Source organism: Nuphar pumila, chromosome 12 (genome assembly GCF_984573655.1).
Source record: "Nuphar pumila chromosome 12, dmNupPumi1.hap1.1, whole genome shotgun sequence".
Lineage (NCBI taxonomy): Eukaryota > Viridiplantae > Streptophyta > Magnoliopsida > Nymphaeales > Nymphaeaceae > Nuphar > Nuphar pumila.
In genome coordinates, this window is record NC_143260.1 from 37,990,976 (window position 1) to 38,009,523 (window position 18,548).

Consider the following 18,548-nt stretch of genomic DNA (forward strand, 5'->3'; position numbering starts at 1 on the left):
AAACAAGCAGTAAAAAGTGATATTTTCAAAATAATGTTTATTGTTGAGAATTTTACGATTTAATCGCCTAACTTATGACAAAATTACGTTTGATCTGTTTGAAAACTTTTTAAATAGGCGTTTGATTTTTCATCATATTGCTCATACTATCGCTTTAGTTTATTTTTTATTATTTGCCTCCAACTGATTTATTGAAATGATATTTTAACTATTTTTTTCAAACCACTGAATGTCACTTTTTTAGTAGTTGTATTATAGTTAAGGCTAAATAAATAATTTTAGCAAGTGAAATTGACTCTTCAAGATGACACTTTAGTCATTTTTTTTAATGATTAAATGTGATATTTTGTCAAAGAAAAGTGATACAGTTAAGGTTGAATCAGTAACTTTATTATACGTTTCTTTATTGTTTTATTTAAAAAAAAAATCAAAACATAGCCCTAAGACATTGAATATAACCGTTGATTGGCTATAATGATTTCACCGGCTCTCCTTGTCCCTATGATTGGCGATTTTAAATCTTTCACCGCCAGTCTGAAATCCAGGAAGAGTGTCAGCCGGACAGTGAGGTAGTGGCCATACATGAGACAACAAAACTTGTCCCTATCTCCCTAAGAAGAGAAGAGAAGAGAAAGTGTCCCCCCTCCTTTTTATTTATTTATTTATTTATTTATTTTTACCTGTCCTACAGTATGCATTTCCTTTCCACACTTTATATCAAGCTACGAACAAAGCACACAATATTGTATTAAAATATGAAATGTGATAAGAGTTTCTGAATGTCTTGTTTCCTTTGCTTGTTCTACTTTTTCTCGTCTCCCAACCACAAAATTTTGTAGGGATGGACGGGGACAATCAATAGCCAATATATTGTTATTCTCTTGTTCTTTGGGTAGTTGATAGGGCGTGCACCATATGCCTATCTTTTGAAACATTTTTAGTCCAAGGGGTTTGAATATTGGTGCGAACGCTTTTTTTTTTGCTGCTTGCTTGTGTAGTGTTTTCTTGAAGTTCATTTCATGGTCGTCTTCCCCCCCAACCACTTTGAAGCAGCCAAGTGGAGGAATCCCATTGTTGTTGTTGATGTGTGTTTTCTGAAGGTGGTTGAGGTGCTTGGTTACATCAGTTGGTCCTGAGGGTGATTTGTTGCCTACCCAATTGAAGAAATTCCTATATTTTGCTTTGCATGTTGGTTTTTTGTTATTTGGTTTAGCTGTGAAGGGAGAGAGGAAGCAAGGTTACTTGCTTTTGTATTTGTTAAAAAAAATTGGATTGGTGCTCTTTAGGAGCTGTATACTTGTTGTTTCTGACGATTAGACATTGGGGTTAGCTAGATTTTATTAAGATTGAAGGCGTTGTATGTGAAGAAAATGGCAACGAAAGTTGCCTTATTGTCCGATGGGATTTATGGCCGTTCTTATTGTCATTGTCGTCAAGTTTTTAGCAGATTTTGTGTAGTGGGTGCAAAGTCTAAATTGAGCCCTCAAGATAGGGGTCGGATTAGAAGAGTGAGGACTGGGGCTGTAGTGAGTAGTGAACCGATTGGTGTAACTACTGATTCTGTTGTAAAGAAGGAGGGCCATTTTGTTGATAAGGTGATTGGGCATGGGAATCCATATGGGGAGTATTCCATCGGCAAGTCAGGCTCGGAGGAGAGGGAGCCAATATTGTTAGAGGATGATACTAACTTTAAGATCGATTCTGTGAAAGATTATCTTGATTGTTCGAAGGATTTGATCCGACCGGATGGTGGTCCGCCTCGTTGGTTTTCTCCTGTTGAATACGGCCGCCCTGTTAAAAATGCTCCTCTGCTGCTCTTTTTGCCTGGTAGACATCACAAACTGATGAAACATGTTTTCTGGTTTTGCGTCATCTTTGTTGGTCAATTATGTGTGATTCAGGCAAGGTTTATGCTTTCTGTCTCTTGAATTTTATAGGGATTGATGGCATTGGACTGGGACTTATATCACACCACAGGGCTCTTGGGAGGTCTAGTGTATCTACTAGTTTAATCCTGTTTTAATTTACATGTAAATTTGTTTCATATTACTGTTAATTGAGTTATATTTTGGTTTAAGTAGATGTTCATGAGTTAGACATTCACCACTCTTGCACTCAAAGACATGCTTTGATAAAATACCCAAAACAAATGGAGTTCAAACCCAAGTAAAAAATATCCAGCTTGTCAGCATAGTGATAGTTTTGAATATATCCAGCTTATACTACATTTGAAAATAATCATATACTCCTCTCAAGTTAAAGCAAATCACTAAAACTATGCTACGCCAGTTATTTCTGTGATTCTCTGGCAAAGGAAACTTTTTACATATTGTAGGTACCTCATTTGATTGCAAATTTAAGTGCATTGTTCCCTGAAATAGTTTCCCTTTCTTTAGGAGGATTTTTTTTTTCTTTTTCATTCTTATGGCAAATGATTTATTTTTGACGTTGAATATGATGGCCAAATGGTGGAATAGCACCAGATTCTGCAACTGGAATTTGCATTTGAACATTTTTCTATGAAATCTTTTTTTTTTTTGAAAGAATTTTCTATGGAAATCATCTTCAACACATTTCACCTTTTCTTATCTTCACAATTTCCCTTTTCCATTTTATTGTTTGTTCTGTTTGTCTACTTTTTTCGTCTGTCCTTTTTTTGTGTTATATTCTGATGCCGAAAAGAAAGATAATGAGAAAAATGAACTTCTAATGCCAAGTTCTTAGCAAGTAAATTTTCATTATGTAGCTGGTGACTGACTGTATAAACGGTATTGACATTGATATAGCAAGGTGTTGACTTCTATTGTACATTTTGCAGGATGTTTGAAGTTCGGTGCATGCACATTCCAATCTTTGACCGGACACCTTTTGAAGGTCTTGATCTACCAAACTTTGACCTGTCATTCACAAAGATATTTAACTTGTAGCTTGTACATTTGATTTTTTTATTGTTTTCTGCTGTATAAACCAGTATTGTGGCATCTTCCTATGGACTGTGCTTCCCTAATGTTCTTATGTGGTTCTGTTCTATTCATGTCACAAGAGCACCGGACGGAGGACACACAGTAAAACCTCATGTAGGACATGGAGATATATAAAATTTAAGTGTTCAAATTGCTACATAAATATAATATTCAAATATATATTATGCTTCAAGCACCTAAAGTTCAAGTATAAACTACCATGTCAATAATAAGGAGGATTGAAACACAAAACAAGCCATGCTAATGACAACATGAGAAAAAGTGATTTGAGAGGTTAGGATTTAATATAGTAAAAAAGTCATGCACATGTTACCTTGCCTGACATTTGTTCAGGGTGTATCCATTAAATCCAATTCTTGAAAGCAGCATACAGGGTTAAGCAAGGTGTTCCTTCCACATATATATGTTGTAGTTTATGCACTTATATGGTTTTAAATTTTTAATCTCATCTGTCCCTGTTTCTAATAACATGGTCGGCAATATGTGGATGATTATTTCAGACACAGCCATGCTGCTCTATGATTAAGCAATATCTAAGTACATTTTATTTATTAGATAACAGACTATTAGAATAGGTACCTCTACATTTTCTAGTTTTGTGTGATTTCTTGGTTAATCTGATGGCACAAATGAATCTGTTTGAAATTGGATTTTATGGGTTAAATGAAGATTGCGTAGAACTGTCAGGCTTAACCTTGAGAAGATTTTATAAAACATAGGAATCAATATCCTGTATGATTTTAATGAATGCAGCTATAAGTTCCAAGGAAATAAAAAAGCTTCCTTATCATAATGGTAAAGTGAATCTGATTCTGTATGCTTTTGCAGGAAGAAATTGTAAGGTGTTTAATTTTCTTGTCAAGATGACCACCTATGTTACAAATCTTGAGAAAATCACCTTTAGAATGGCATGAACTTCTTTGACAATTTGATTCGATCTTTGAGATTGTTGCAACTATCTTGACTTTAATAGTTAGGATGCTTCCATATCAAGTTAGCCCATACATGCGTTCTAAGCAGATGAATTCTATTCATGTCAAGGCTTTCTCGTGGTCACAATGATGATTCTATACTCTTGCATGGGTCTCGGAGTTTAATTTTGATTACTTATTCAGCAGATGGGTGACTAAGAAATTATGTCTTCTCTTCTCTTCTTTTCATTTGACTTAAATAATTGTTAATGTTCTAATTTGAGGACTGGTGAAATTTGTTGAAGAAACTGTTTGGTTTGAGCATAAACTGTTTCCTGATGATTCTATACTCTTGCATGAGCCTCGGAGTTTAATTTTGATAACTTATTCATCAGATGGGTGATTAAGAAATTATGTCGTCTTCTCTTCTTTTTATTTGTCTTAAATAATTCTTAATATTCTAATTTGATCAGGACTGGTGAAATTTGTTGAAGAAACGGTTCGGTTTGAGCATAAACTGTTTCCTGATAGACCTATTTATCTTGTTGGAGATTCTCTTGGAGGATGCTTGGCTCTAGCTGTTGCATCTCGTAACCCTACTATTGATCTTGTATTGATATTGTCCAATCCAGGTAGGTGAAATGGCCATTGAAGTTAGATGAATGTTAAAACTGTAGAAATTGTTAGTTTTTCATCCTAAAATTCTGGTTGGATTCTAAATTTGTTATTTCCCCTTGTCCAGCCACTAGCTTTGCTAAGTCGCAATTACAGCCTTTCCTCCCTCTGTTGGAGGCTATTCCTGACCAGCTCCATGTTGCAGTTCCATATCTGCTGAGCATAACAATGGGTATATCATAAGCTATTTCTGGGTGACTTTTGCATTTCATGAAACTAACTCTGTGTGAAATTATGCTGTGATTGTTTCAAAGCTGACATCGATACTTTTAGCTCAACCAGATAGATACTGATTGTGCATAACATCTGCTGTTTTCTTTTCTTTTTTCTGTTAATATGTTAGTGACATTTTGATTGATGATGATGATGTGTGTTTTATCTTCAGTTATGTCCTCTGATTTAATACATTTGATTCAGATCAGATGTATGTCCTCTCATCTCCTTGAAAAACTTTCCTATGCTTACATAAAAGATGGGTGACTATGATAAACATACATATATGCATTGATGACTAATTATGTGTGAGTGTGTATTTAACAAACTACACACACAGAGAGACGTGAACACACACCCACACACACACACATGCATCTATGTATATCTATCACAGTCACCGAATACTGTGATATCTTGAATTTCTCATATTTAAGGTTGTTTTGAAATAAAAATTCAGCATATTCCAATTAATTAAAAACTCTAAAATGAAAATATCACATTAATAACATGAAATTTGTAATGCCCCAAATATTTAACTCAAAAATTTTGGAATAATATTTTTTTTTCTAAAACAACAGCAGAAATGTTTTATTAATCCCTCAGTCAATTAATTTGAGCGGATTATAGGTGATAGCACAGACTAAATAACATTGGGCGAATTTAAAATCTTGCCTTGGAATCTTACAAGTCATAAATGACAAATTTAATAGATTTCTTAAAGTCAGAGTTCCTCAGGACATCCAAAGAAGATATGGTCTCATGGTCCGTCCGCACGACTACTGCAATAGCCTATCTTTAGCTGTTTCCTGAAAATATTAATTCAGAAAGGGTCAGACTACCCCGTCTGAGTAAGAAGCATAATATCTATATAAATGTGCTCAGTGTCATGTGTACAAGTATATGTGCAACACATGGATATAAGAAATGATAAATATTTAAACAAGTTCTGAATGTATAGTTCACTAAATTCAAGCATTTCATGATTTATTACATAAAGAATAGACATCAATGAATGACACATCATATGAATGAATCGCATTTAGGTTATCACATTTGAATGTAAAGGAAAACATTGCTAAGCTATGCATCGGATAAGTGAAACACAAACATACCATAACAAATGCAACATCATGCATTGTGTGTATACTTGAAGACTTTCAAAAGTGTATTGACTTTATGTTTCTCTTGTCAATTACCCTACGGGTATGCACATGCATTCGATATCGTAGCGGACCGAGACCACACAGGGGTTTGTTATGCCCTTTTTTTTTAATTAATACCCCGTATGACTAACCGTACAGAGGTCCAAAGGGAGCGATTCGTGACCGAGAGAGTACCCCCAATGGCTAAAACTAGAATTAGGATGCACCCTGTAATTTCTACAGAAGACTTGGATCTACCACCTAGGACGTATTGATAGCCTTGGCCCCCTAACTCTGAGGACTAGGGACCGGGTGAGACGCCTAGCTCTCACAAAAACGTAACTGTCCCACGGAGTAGTGGTGGCAAAATCTGACCCGACCCGCCAACCCGCTTCTTAACCGGGTGGGTTTGGCTTAAACGGGTTTGTGTCGTAAACGGGTCGACCCGCCTAACCCGTTTTTTAAATGGTTCGTGTTCGTGTTAGGGGTATGCCAACTCGTCAACCCGTTTGACCCGTTTAATAAATGGGTTAGGCGGGCGGGTCAACCCGTTTACACGAACCCGTCAACCCGCAACCCGTTTATATATATATATATATATATATAAACTTATCTAACCCTAACTCCTAACTTTACACTTTAGTCACCCACCTAACCTGAGACCTCTCCTCTCCAGTGGTGGTGTGCGCCTGTGCGGTTATCGTGTCTATGTTATTGGGTCGACCCATTTAATAAACGGGTCATCGTGTCGTGTCGACCCGACCCGTTTATTAAACGGGTTAACCGTGTCGTGTCGGGTTACCCATTTAATAAATGGGTCGTGTTTGTGTTTGCCACATCTGACCCATTTAATAAACGGGTCGTGTTCATGTTGAGGTATTCTGACCTGCCAACCCGTCAACCCGACCCGATTGCCACCTCTACCACGGAGCATGTACCATCTACCCTCTCCAAGGTAGACCTCGGGTCCAGTAACATACGCCGTCTTTCAGGTGTACCCAAAGCCCTGAGTAACCAGTAACATATACCGTTTTGAGGTATACCCAGTATCTCGGGAAATCGGTAACATATACCGTCTTTTATGTATACCCAGAATCCCACATTTAGGTAATGTGTGCATATTTTTCATTCTTGTTTGTTTTTGTGTGCAAGTCATTGCACCACAGGGGATTTCCAAAATCCCAACTCACACGGGGTGATCTCTGTGTATGCACATTACCCATTGAATGCCCAATAGGCACCAACCATAATTTCTCAAAATTTTGGCTCAACTCTGAGCCGAATACTTATACTCATAGCATTTTAATGTTTCATTTCTGAGCTCAGGTGTACGTTTCGTACCTCACTGACCATGCACTCATATGACATGTCTAAAACTTTTCATAAGTGCTCGTATGACACTACAATGGTTCTGCAAGACCGCAAGCTCGATTTTGAGCTTTCACAGGATCATGGCATGAAAAATGTCCTTTATTATGCAATTTTTTTTGCATAACAAGCATAGATCAACCAGCACAAGACATGTCATAATATTCACGTGCAATCCCCATTCAATTTATATGTGAGTGCATTAACATCGTATTGCCCATACAATTTCCACCAGGATTTGATATGCTCAGTTTTAATCTTGTACTATTGTGCCCTTGTAGTTTTTTCTTATTTATGCAATTATAACAAACATATGCATTTAACAATAGGCAGTTCATGCTTTAAAACATTGGTCGTATCCTTCATATATCAATCACTTACAAAAACCATGTGCACCATGAATATGTCATGGATATCTCATTCGTGTGCCACATTCATCGATACATAACATTCTTTTCATAAGCATATAATAAAATCATTATGTTATTTAAACATGTGCACTAAAGTGAGCTTTTGCCATAACCAATGTATGTGCGCATAAGTGTGTTTCAGATCTACTATGAGTATGTACATAATAGTGAATCTCAAATGTAACACACATTTCATTTGTAGGGAAAATAACAAGTATAATTTGGCATTTCACAACTTGAGAATGAGATAAACATTCATTTCAGGAACAAACAGTGCAAAAATGCAACTTTTGTAAAAGTGTGTCTGCGTACGCTATGATGACCAAAAACCATCCAATTTTTTTTTCTTTATTTTTCTTTAGATTGCCAAATAGAACAGGAGCACGTATACGCTTGACGTTTTCTGAATTCAAGTATTTTATCATTTATAAGATCACACTGAACCCTTTTGCCTTGCAAAATTTTGTATCATATATATATTCTCTTTAGACTGTAATTGGGCTGCTCTGAGTCATAGACAAGCCGCTAGTCGATGGCAACCACAACTAGGCATATTGACTAATAAGATCATGTTGTACCGGTTATGAACAAAAAGGCAATTAAACATACTGTCTAGGAAGATCGTTATCGGATAGGCTGGGGTGAGACAGACCCCAATCTGTTATGCTACCACAAGGTGACGTGTTTGCAGGGTGCTTATAAGATGATAACTAATAATTGGACTAGGGTCGGACAGACCCCTACGGGTTTACATTTGAAAATACCAAATCCATATACTATGTTTCCGTTTTGTTTATATGAGTCAGCCAAAGAATGTGCTTCATGGATCAGACGCTATGTGTGTGTTGCCCCTTTTTAAAAAAAACAATGCATGGTACAGACCTAGCATGCTCAACTAGCACGTTGATGGCGTGTACCTACTTACCGAACCGGCGATGGCCTGCTGCCATGAGTGGCAGCAGTACCCAGTAGGGTACTGCACATCTCCCAACTTAACCCATGTTGTTGACCAAGAAAAAATCTCAGCCACGTGTTGTAAAAAAAAAAAAAAAGAATAATCAACACCCACTGAACTACCCACTAAATGTTTTATTTTCCAACTTAACCTATGTTATTCACCAAGGAAAAATCTCAGCCACGTATTGTCAAAAAAAAATAAAATAATCAGCACCCACTGAACTACCCACTAAATGTTTTATTTTCCAACTTAACCCATGTTATTCACCAAGGAAAAATCTCAGCCACGTATTGTCAAAAAAAAAAAATCAGCAGCCACTGCATAATTGTTTAATGTCCAATACAACATGCCTTGTTCAAATTAAATTTTCAAACATTCACGATAGGAGCAAGACCAACAAACATGAAGTAATAATTTTTTTTTCTAACATTCATGTGTGCAGGTCGTGTGGTTCCGATTTCCACGTTTTATTTCCCTTCCTAATAGAGCAAACCGATACCTAGTGGACTGTTTCAGAAATAACGCAACTTCTATCTATGTTGCGGATCTCATTTGTCAAAACAAAAGAAGAGTCCATAAGCACCATCCGGATTCGTTCTACCTTTGTCAGCATTTACATAGGTGAAAAACAAAACCAGAGGGTCTTTAATCAGCCAATCTATGCTCACACGAGTAAACCGAATATCATTGCACGCACACGCTCATTTATGGTCACACAAGTCATCTTAAGTAAAATACCAACAACTGGTTATTTTCAACACTAATCCATGCAGTCATATACTACATCACACCGGGAACGATCGGTACACAAGCAAGTTAACGGTCTATGGCAAGCTATCATTGCTGAAACAAAAAAAAAAAACTTTGGTGACCAGGTCCAAGAGGAAATCAAGTGTTCGACCAACGTTTATAAGTTTTTTTTTTTTCTAAGTTTGGTACCAACAATCCAGCACCACCATATGCATGAAGCATATTTTATAACCAGAATAAATCAAACCTCAAATAAACCGGCTAGATAGGCATGAGATGGTCCTTTCATTGCAATATTCCTCTAAAAGCTAATGTCCAACATGCATAAGGGTCCTGTTGTGTATTCACATAAGCATATGGTCGTTTGTTATGAGTAACTATGATTTACATGGTCGGTTAGAGTAATCCAGGTATGAAAGAAAGATCAGAACAGATATCCATGTGTGGTTTGATGAAATGATCTACGTGAACACACTAAGGTATAGCCGACCCTTGTTATCCCACATAAACTAAAAAAATATTGCAGAATACTCATACTACAGAGCACCGAATACACGCATAAGGACATTATACCACTTGCCTTATTCGGAGAATCGAACCGCAAAGCTATGTTGCTTCCTTCCTTTCCGGTTGCGGCTCTACATAAGGTGAAGAAAGAGGATCTCACAACAACAATGAGGGGTCGTTGGAGAGAGAGAGAGAGAGAGAGAGAGAGAGAGAGAGAGAGAGAGAGAGAGAGAGAGAGAGGAAAACGGTGGAGTAAATGAATTCACGTTTTTTTTTTCAAGGCCTCCCTTTTCCCCTATTAATCTCCCTAAAAGTAGCATTTTTAAAATTGTTTGAACTCATGAAACGTCTCACACATCCTCCACGATTTTGTGGATTGAGTTCATTTACGTTAACACCCATTACTTCCTTGAATAGATTTTTCTCTAACTTCTTTTCTTTTCACTTTTGTGGTACCCCTCCATTACTTTTGGTGGGATTCCCCTAAAATGTTGGAAAAGTGAGATGAGTAGCAACTCCTCTCACGTTTTTCGTGGAGAGATGGCTAAAAGCTAGGGATGCTTTAGCCTCCATGTTTTACCTTTTTCAAAAAGGTAAAAACACAACTTAATTCGTGTAAAAAGAACCCAAGCGCACAGGGGTTTTTGAACTAAAGTTCATCCTCACAGGGGCAACGAACCCCACCACTACGCTATATTGCATTTCGTTGCAATTAGTGCGAAATTTATTTTATTTAAACCTATCTGGGCCTATTTCCGATTTTTATGTAAAAAGGAAAAACATTTTCCTTCATGCTACACGTGTGCACACGGTGGGTTTTGAACTTGCATCAAACCGCAAGAGGTAACAAGCCTCCCCGCTACACCACACTCTCTTTCGGTGCTTGTTTTGGCGGAAATTAATTTATATAAACTTACGCTTGATATTTCTCCTTTCAACAGATTTTCTCATTTCCACGTGGGCTTTCCCGATTCTTCCTAACGTCTCATTAACTTCTATTTAATATATCTTGAATCTCGTACCAGAGTCTTGAATAAGGTTCCACAAGATATTTGGATCTATCAAGATCCAATTGCAATCGGGTTGGGATTCGGATCTCAAATCCGAGTTGGATCTAAAATATACTTTAGATCTTCTGAACTCTCTAACTAGATTTTTGGATCTTGATTGAGATTCGGCCGTATTTGGATCCATTGAGATCCAATTGAATTCAAATTGGATTTTGGATCCATCAAGGATCTGAATCCACTAGCCTTAACTGAATCCAATTACTGGATTCATTTGATCTTATTCAGATTCAAGATCCATTTGGATCAAATCCATATCATACTATCGTATTCATTTTAAAGAATTTTAACATTTATTTATTTCGATAATTACCGAAATTTTGCAGTTTTTACAAAATTATTTTGAGAAAATCGAGTTACGTTAATTTCTTAATTTTTTCATATTATTATCATTACTATTTTTAATTTTTTAAAACATCTGTCGCATTTTCCCCAGGAAAGCTACTTAATTTTATATCTTCTTTGGAACAACTATCACCTATGCCAGGTCGATATTGGTTGTGATGCACACGTATATAGTGTTATGTTGTTTGTGAATTGGTACATGCAGATGGAAAGAGTAACCATGCATGTAACCATAAAATTGCCAACAGGACCATGCTGCATTCAAGGGTAGCATGTCTCTTGCAATATAATTGAGGTGTCGCATTGTCCTCGTACATCTTTGCAGTGATTGGCGTGAGAAGGTTCCCATTGCCTCCTTTGTCTGGTGATTTCTTTCGTCTGACCCATCTGTTCTACAAGAAGTTAGCTATTGCTTAATTGTCTTATGAGCTTCAGTTCCCTGTTTAATGTTTAGTGAATACGAAATAATTGTTGCTTTGGCCTTTCTAGACCAACATAACCTTTTGCCTTTCAAGCTTTGGAGTCTTGGGGGTGTCTAGAATTTGGTTGGAGTAAACTTCAATTTTTGCCAATAAACAAGCTGGGTTAAGCAGACCCTTACGAGAACTCAAAGCAGATTGCAGAAATATTGCATCATGATTGGGCAGGGACTCCAATTAGAAGGTTTATCCTTCTAGATTCTGTTCTGTCCCACCAATGCTGGTTTGACTAATTACCTGCTATAAAATTATAATGTTTATGTACATGGATACACTTAAAAACTCCTGAATTCAAAATCCTGATTTAGGTTGAACTCACAAGAAAGGGAAAGGTGAATTCATATGAATGCATTGGGAAAGTGAAAAGCAATGGCCCCACAATTATGTATGTGGGAAAACTAATTACTGTGGTGGAGTCTTGTTCTGGTTTTTGACTTGGGGAACTTATGAGAAAACAATTAAAAATGGATTGTTGTAAAACAACACACCGAAAAAAAAGGAAAAGCCTGTGGGGCCTTCTTCCCTTGATATTCAGATGCACCCTTAATCAGTTTGAACATTTACCTAAGAGTTAATTGTGAGAGCCAAGTTGGTGAACACGGTATTGCGTTAACTTCATAAACACTTCGTGAGCTTCTTGTATCATTTCTGACTATTTTCCCAGTTTGTGGGGAAGCAAGCAAGAGCTGGGTTCCTCATCAAAGTTGGATACATCAGTATTTCTTGTTGTGAGAGTTTCTAGACATTTCTTTTTTGGAACCACAGGTTTCTTTCTTCATGTTCTTTAGGTTATTTCTGGTATTTTTTTCCATTTCTATATTCTGGTCTGCATTCTTTTCCTTTTTAATGCTTATCTGCACCAAGTTATTTTGCATTTTGTGACTAATTTAGGTGACCCAGTGAAGATGGCTTTGGTTGATGTTGAAGATGGGCTTCCCCCTTTGGAGTCTTTAAATCAACTGTCAGAAAATCTGGTTGCTTTGCTGCCACGTCTTTCTGTAAGAATGTACCTACTAATACTATTACATTTGATGTTTCTAGGCAGTTCTTGTAAATAGACTAATCATGAAGTATGTTCAACTAATATTACTTTTGATGGCTTTATACTTATACTTTGAGCAATGTGTGCAGAATAAATAATTTTATGCAATTCTTTAATATTGACTCCTCAAATTTATAGGAAAGGCTGTTCTGTAATATGACTTGTATGTGGATTTTTCTCACAAGCAGAAAAGGATATATGTGAATTTCATAATTCACTGCCATTTATAAAAACAACTGAAGATTTGAAGTCTTGGACTGATTATTGTAAACAAACTAAGATTAGGTAAAGCTTTTCCAATACATATTTATGTTTGGTCCCCTGACCAGAGCATCAGATTTTAGAATATATATACTTTTATCAGGATCTTATATAATATGAAGGTGTGATACTTAACTTGGAAGTTATGAGCTTAAAGATGTTTCACTACATGCACCATTCTTAGTATTTTCTGTTGCATGCTTTTCATTATTGGACTACTTTTTGATGTAACTGGTCTTTAATGTGACTTTTATCTATTCATTGCAGGGTTTGGCAGATATAATTCCCAAGGGAACTCTACTTTGGAAATTGAATCTGCTTAAATCAGCTTCATCTTATGCTAATTCCCGTCTTCATGCCGTGAAAGCTGATGTATTGATTCTTGCCAGGTTTATTTTATAATTTTTATTTTTGTGAATTCTCTAACATTTGGCAAACAAGACAGCACTGTATTCAATGTGCACATTTCTACATGGTGCTGGCTTTTCTTATATTAATAACTATACTGTACTTTGCATTGCTAATGATCTCATAGAACTCCCTTTTATTGATCTTACCTATCAGGAATCACAAAAGAGCTATTCTGGTGTACTCTCTTTGCTCAGGCTAGTTTGTGATTACTATTAAAGTTTCCATAAAAGTATACATGATTATTAGTAATGTGGACCCTGTTAAGATATATATATATATATATATATATATATATATATATATATATATATATATATATATATATATATATATAAACCAAATGGGTATTTCGGTCTTTCCACTGTAATAGGCATAAGCCCATTAGGGGCTGACCACCTTTTATTTTTAGTCCCTTTTTTTATTTTCTTTATTTTTTGTATCTTTTTACTTTTTCAGATTTGATGGGACAGATCCAACTAGCTTTTGGAGCTGCCCCCAACGGTCACAAATGTGACTGTTGGGAGCAGCCTAACAGCCACTTGGAGCTGCCCCCTTTGTGTTCCCTTGTATTATAAATAGGCCTTCAAGGCCTTTGGATATTTCACTCTTCTAAGAGCCCTCTTATGCAATAACAAAGATATTTTTGACCCTTGTGAGGGTGGTGTGGTTTATTCAATCAAGTGTTGAAGTGTGTTCTTGCATGTCCATAAGCAACGTATTTTGGATTTAGTCCATTTCATTACAGACCCTCTATACAATTGCTGTCAGTTGAGGCAGAAGGGCAACTGTGGTTAAGACTAGACTGTCTCAAATAAATATTTAGTTGAAAATGAGGTGATCATGCTTTCATGCTGAAGGAATTGCCTTTTATAAATGCAGTAGGCATATCTACTGAGTATATTATGTCACCTGGTTGGAATTAGTGCACAAACAGTGGATCAGTAGTTTATATTTAGGAATCTTATGTGACACTCAAATAGTCTTTTAGGGCGTTGATATGGTAGCATATTTGGAATAGGAAATTCATTTGTAGTTGAAGTCCTTTCTTGGTTGGGGCTTATCTGTAAACTCCTTTTCTTGGATTCTCAGTTATTGTACCTGTAAATGAATAGAGATAGGTCATGCATGTGATCCACGTGGGATATCAGGTCAAGCTTGATTTGTCTGTGGTTTATATGGTCTTCACTTTCTAGTATTTCTTTCTTTTTCCTTATGCTGTATGGTTTTTTAAGTTGAGGTGGGCCGGGGGGCTTGAGTACCATTCTATATGCACTAGAATGTAGAGAAATTGCGTGATTTTCCCCTGCATATATTATTTGTTTTTCATCATTGCTGGTGTTTGTGATTTTGACCATTGGATCACTCACATTTTAGAACCGTAAGACAACCAATCAAAATTGTTTTTATGATTCATCAGAGAAAGGGATGAAAAGTATGAAGGAAATTTTAAAAAATCTGCAACTTATATGTTTGAACTAGGGATTGCCTGGAACTGCAATGCAGAAGAAAATGAAACCATGAAAACAGATGAACAAAAAATTAGGGAACTACACATTTGTATTACACATTTGCTTGAAACTTTGAAATGATTGTAGAGTACATATATAATCTGTCAGTCGTTTCTGATCAACAATTGCCTTTCACATGCGAAGCTACAACCACACAATGTATGCAAACATAGGAAATGGCTTAAATTTGTTAGGAAAATTGAATTTTGATGTAACACTTAGTAAATTAGCTTGTTCACTTGATTGACTAGGTAGTTTGGAACATCAAATTTGAAGTTTCAAACTGCTTCCAGTGTTGTGACTATGAAGTCTTAGATTAATATGCAATGTAATTCTAGTGAAATTGCATCATACACTACAAGCCACACATAAAAAAAATGTAATTAAGTTTAATATATCATGTATACAACATATATGTTGCTTTAGTTTGTGATCTTAATTGTCTGTTTTTGTTTTGTGATCATCAAATTTAATGTCAATTCTGATAGTAGCGCTTGGTTGTTCATGTTTACTTTGTGGTTGAGCCATTACAGGTGAAAAGTGAATAATTTCTTCTATTTATTTTGCTTTACATCTATTCAATACTGCCTACAAATTATAGTTTCATATCCTCGAGATAACTTTTCAGGGTGTCCTACCTTTGAATCTTGGAACCAACATTCAGTAAATGTAGTTAATTAGTTATTGTCGGGACTACAGTCTTCGTTCAAATCTCTATATCAATCCTGATGATGTTGCTTCTTTCTTTTCAGTGGAAAGGATAATCTTCTACCTAGTCGAGATGAAGCAGAACGACTTTGGCATACAATACCAAATTGCAAAGTTCGGTACTTCAAAGATAATGGCCACACACTTTTATTGGTAATGAGAGGGACAAGTGTTATGTTTGTTGGTTGCTTACAATTTTTAATTGCATCAAACTTCTATGGACTTTCTTTATTAGCCATTCATAACAATGTTGATTACCACAGTATTCTTTTCCAGTTGTTCATGATCATCGACACACTGTGTGGGAAAACCATGACATCAAGTTGTCTTGTGTGATTGATTGCTATTCAGTTGCTTATGTACAGATGTAATTGACATTTATAAAACTTCACATTTTACAACTACCTAAGAAGGGGGATATGTTAGTCCTACATCTGCTGCCCAAGATTGCCAATCTATGAACTGCACGGCTAGAATCGTCCATACAATATTACAAATCGTGGATGACTACTATAAGTTCATAATCAGTACTAAATGCATGGTTGTCCATCTGTTGACTGCCATTGGGATTTACAGGATGAATCTCTCTCTCTCTCATCCACTTTTCGGAAAAGAAAGTTAAGAACATCTTTTTATTTATGCAACCATCTCATTTCTATCAGTAGTTTACAACTTGCATTTTTCTACAATACACTGAAATAAGCGGGAAATGTTCAATCACTAGAAAAAGATGATTGAGAAATACCTTGTAACATAACATCAACTTCCAGAAAAGATACATCCCAATTATTTTATACCTATGTTCTTAATATTGTGCATTATATCTGTAGGATAACGATACATACCTTTTTATCATTATTGCGGAAGCGGAAATACGGATCTTTGATGCTTGCTTTGCTCAACGGGTTCGTGCTCTCACTTGGAGAGAACGATGATTCCACAAGTCCAAATGCCCTCCGATTCTTAAACGTCACCCTCTTCTTCTTCTTTCACACTGTGCATACACTGAGCACACTGCTTTTGTTTGATGATGGAGTCTTTCTTTCTTCAAAGAAAAGAACTACACAGTCCAGTTCTTTCTATTTTCTGTTCTGTGTATTTCCTCATTTTTTCTTCCTTTTTGTGCATCATCTTGGACTCACCTCTTTTTTTCTCTCTTATCTGTACGCATATCAGAGGGAGTCCTCAAAAAATGGGAAGCTGGGCGGTTTCCAAACCGCTCTCTCCTCAAATGGTGGGACGGGTCCGGATCTCGCCTATCATGGGTGGACTGTAATGAAATGGTGGTCTTCAACAAATACACAAATAACTCACAAACAAGTGTCTATTGGAGACACTACAAGCATGACCCTTGAAAGGGTATAAAAGGAAGAACACTTGAAAAATAAATAATACTTTATTCATGAACAAAATGCTTAAGAAGCATGGTTATTTACATTGAAGGGGTTCACCCCTATATATACAAAAAAGTGAAAGAGAGAGGAGAGCTCATTTTGAGCTCTCCAAAAGAGACGTTGGATTCCAACGTCTCTTAATATAGTTGTTGGACTACAGTCCAACAACATTTATTATTATAGCTGTTGGACTATAGTCCAACAACATTTATTATAGCTGTTGGACTACAGTCCAACAACTATTTGCACAGTCATCAAATATCTAGTTTCTATTGAACTAGAAGCTAAAAAAGAAAATAAAGAAAAATAATAAAAGAAAATAATAAAAAAAATATAATAATATTAAATAATATATATATATATATATATATATATATATTACAGTTTACATTTTAACACTCCCCCTCAAACTTACGGTACAATGAGCGAAAGTTTGTCTAAGAGGAAGTGAAATCCGAGAGCAGTGAGAGGCTTGGTGAAGAAGTTTGCTAATTGATATTCTGATGTAACATATGGCAGATCAATGGTTCCATGTAAGTATTCCTCTCTGACATAGTGACAGTCCATCTCAATGTGTTTAGTGCGCTCATGAAATGTCCGGTTGCTTGCAATGTAGATCGCACTTTTGTTGTCACAACACATCTTTGAAGCTTGCGTTGCTTTAGCTCCCATATCCGCTAGCAATCGTCTAAGCCAAACAACCTCCATAGTGGTGGTTGTCATGGCTCTGTATTCAGCTTCGGTGGAAGAAAGAGAGACTTTCTGCTGCTTCTTGCACCTCCACGAAATTAAGGTTTCACCTAGGAACACACAAAAACCAGTAGTTGAGTGTCTATTATTGGGATCACCTCCCCAGTCAGCATCAGTATATGCAATTAAATTTAATGAAGATGAAGCAGACAAGAAGAGTCCTCGTGAAAGAGAGGATTTTAAGTATCTAATAATACGCAAAATCGCTCCCATGTGCACGGAGGTGGGAGCATGCTGAAACCGACTGACTGTATAAACCGCATGAGTTATATCTGGCCTAGTAATGGAAAGATAAGAAAGAACTCCAACAAGCTGTCTATAAGGAGTAGGATCATCAAGAAGTTCTCCATCATCAATTTTCATTTTAACATTGACAACTTCTGGAGTGTCTACTTTCTTATCATCTGTAATTCCAGACCTGGAAACGATATCAAAAGCAAATTTAGATTGAGATATCAAATACCCCTGAGGGGAATAAACAACTTCAATGCCTAAAAAATATCTTAATAAACCTAAGTCAGTCATTTCAAAGTGAGTTTTAAGAAGAGATTTGATATTTGCAACTCCCTGTTTGTCGCCTCCGGTGATGATCATATCGTCCACATAAAGAAGAAGAATAATGATGCCTGCATCAGATTTCTTAACAAACAAAGCAGTGTCAG

General features: G+C 36.3%; 1 protein-coding gene across 3 annotated transcripts in view; it reads left to right on the plus strand.

The window, feature by feature from the left end:
* The first annotated feature begins 745 nt into the window (after positions 1-745).
* Positions 746-18,548, plus strand: part of LOC149820743 (phytyl ester synthase 1, chloroplastic-like) — a 51,642-nt gene continuing 33,839 nt past the window's right edge. For all 3 annotated transcript variants that reach the window (XM_089982421.1, XM_089982422.1, XM_089982420.1), the window contains exons 1-8: positions 746-1,827; positions 1,938-1,989; positions 2,819-2,874; positions 4,369-4,527; positions 4,638-4,742; positions 12,704-12,810; positions 13,383-13,504; positions 15,787-15,895. In XM_089982421.1, the coding sequence (XP_089838547.1) occupies positions 1,371-1,827; positions 1,938-1,989; positions 2,819-2,874; positions 4,369-4,527; positions 4,638-4,742; positions 12,704-12,810; positions 13,383-13,504; positions 15,787-15,895 (1,167 nt within the window). In that variant the 5' untranslated portion in view covers positions 746-1,370. The remainder of the gene's footprint in view (positions 1,828-1,937; positions 1,990-2,818; positions 2,875-4,368; positions 4,528-4,637; positions 4,743-12,703; positions 12,811-13,382; positions 13,505-15,786; positions 15,896-18,548) is intronic.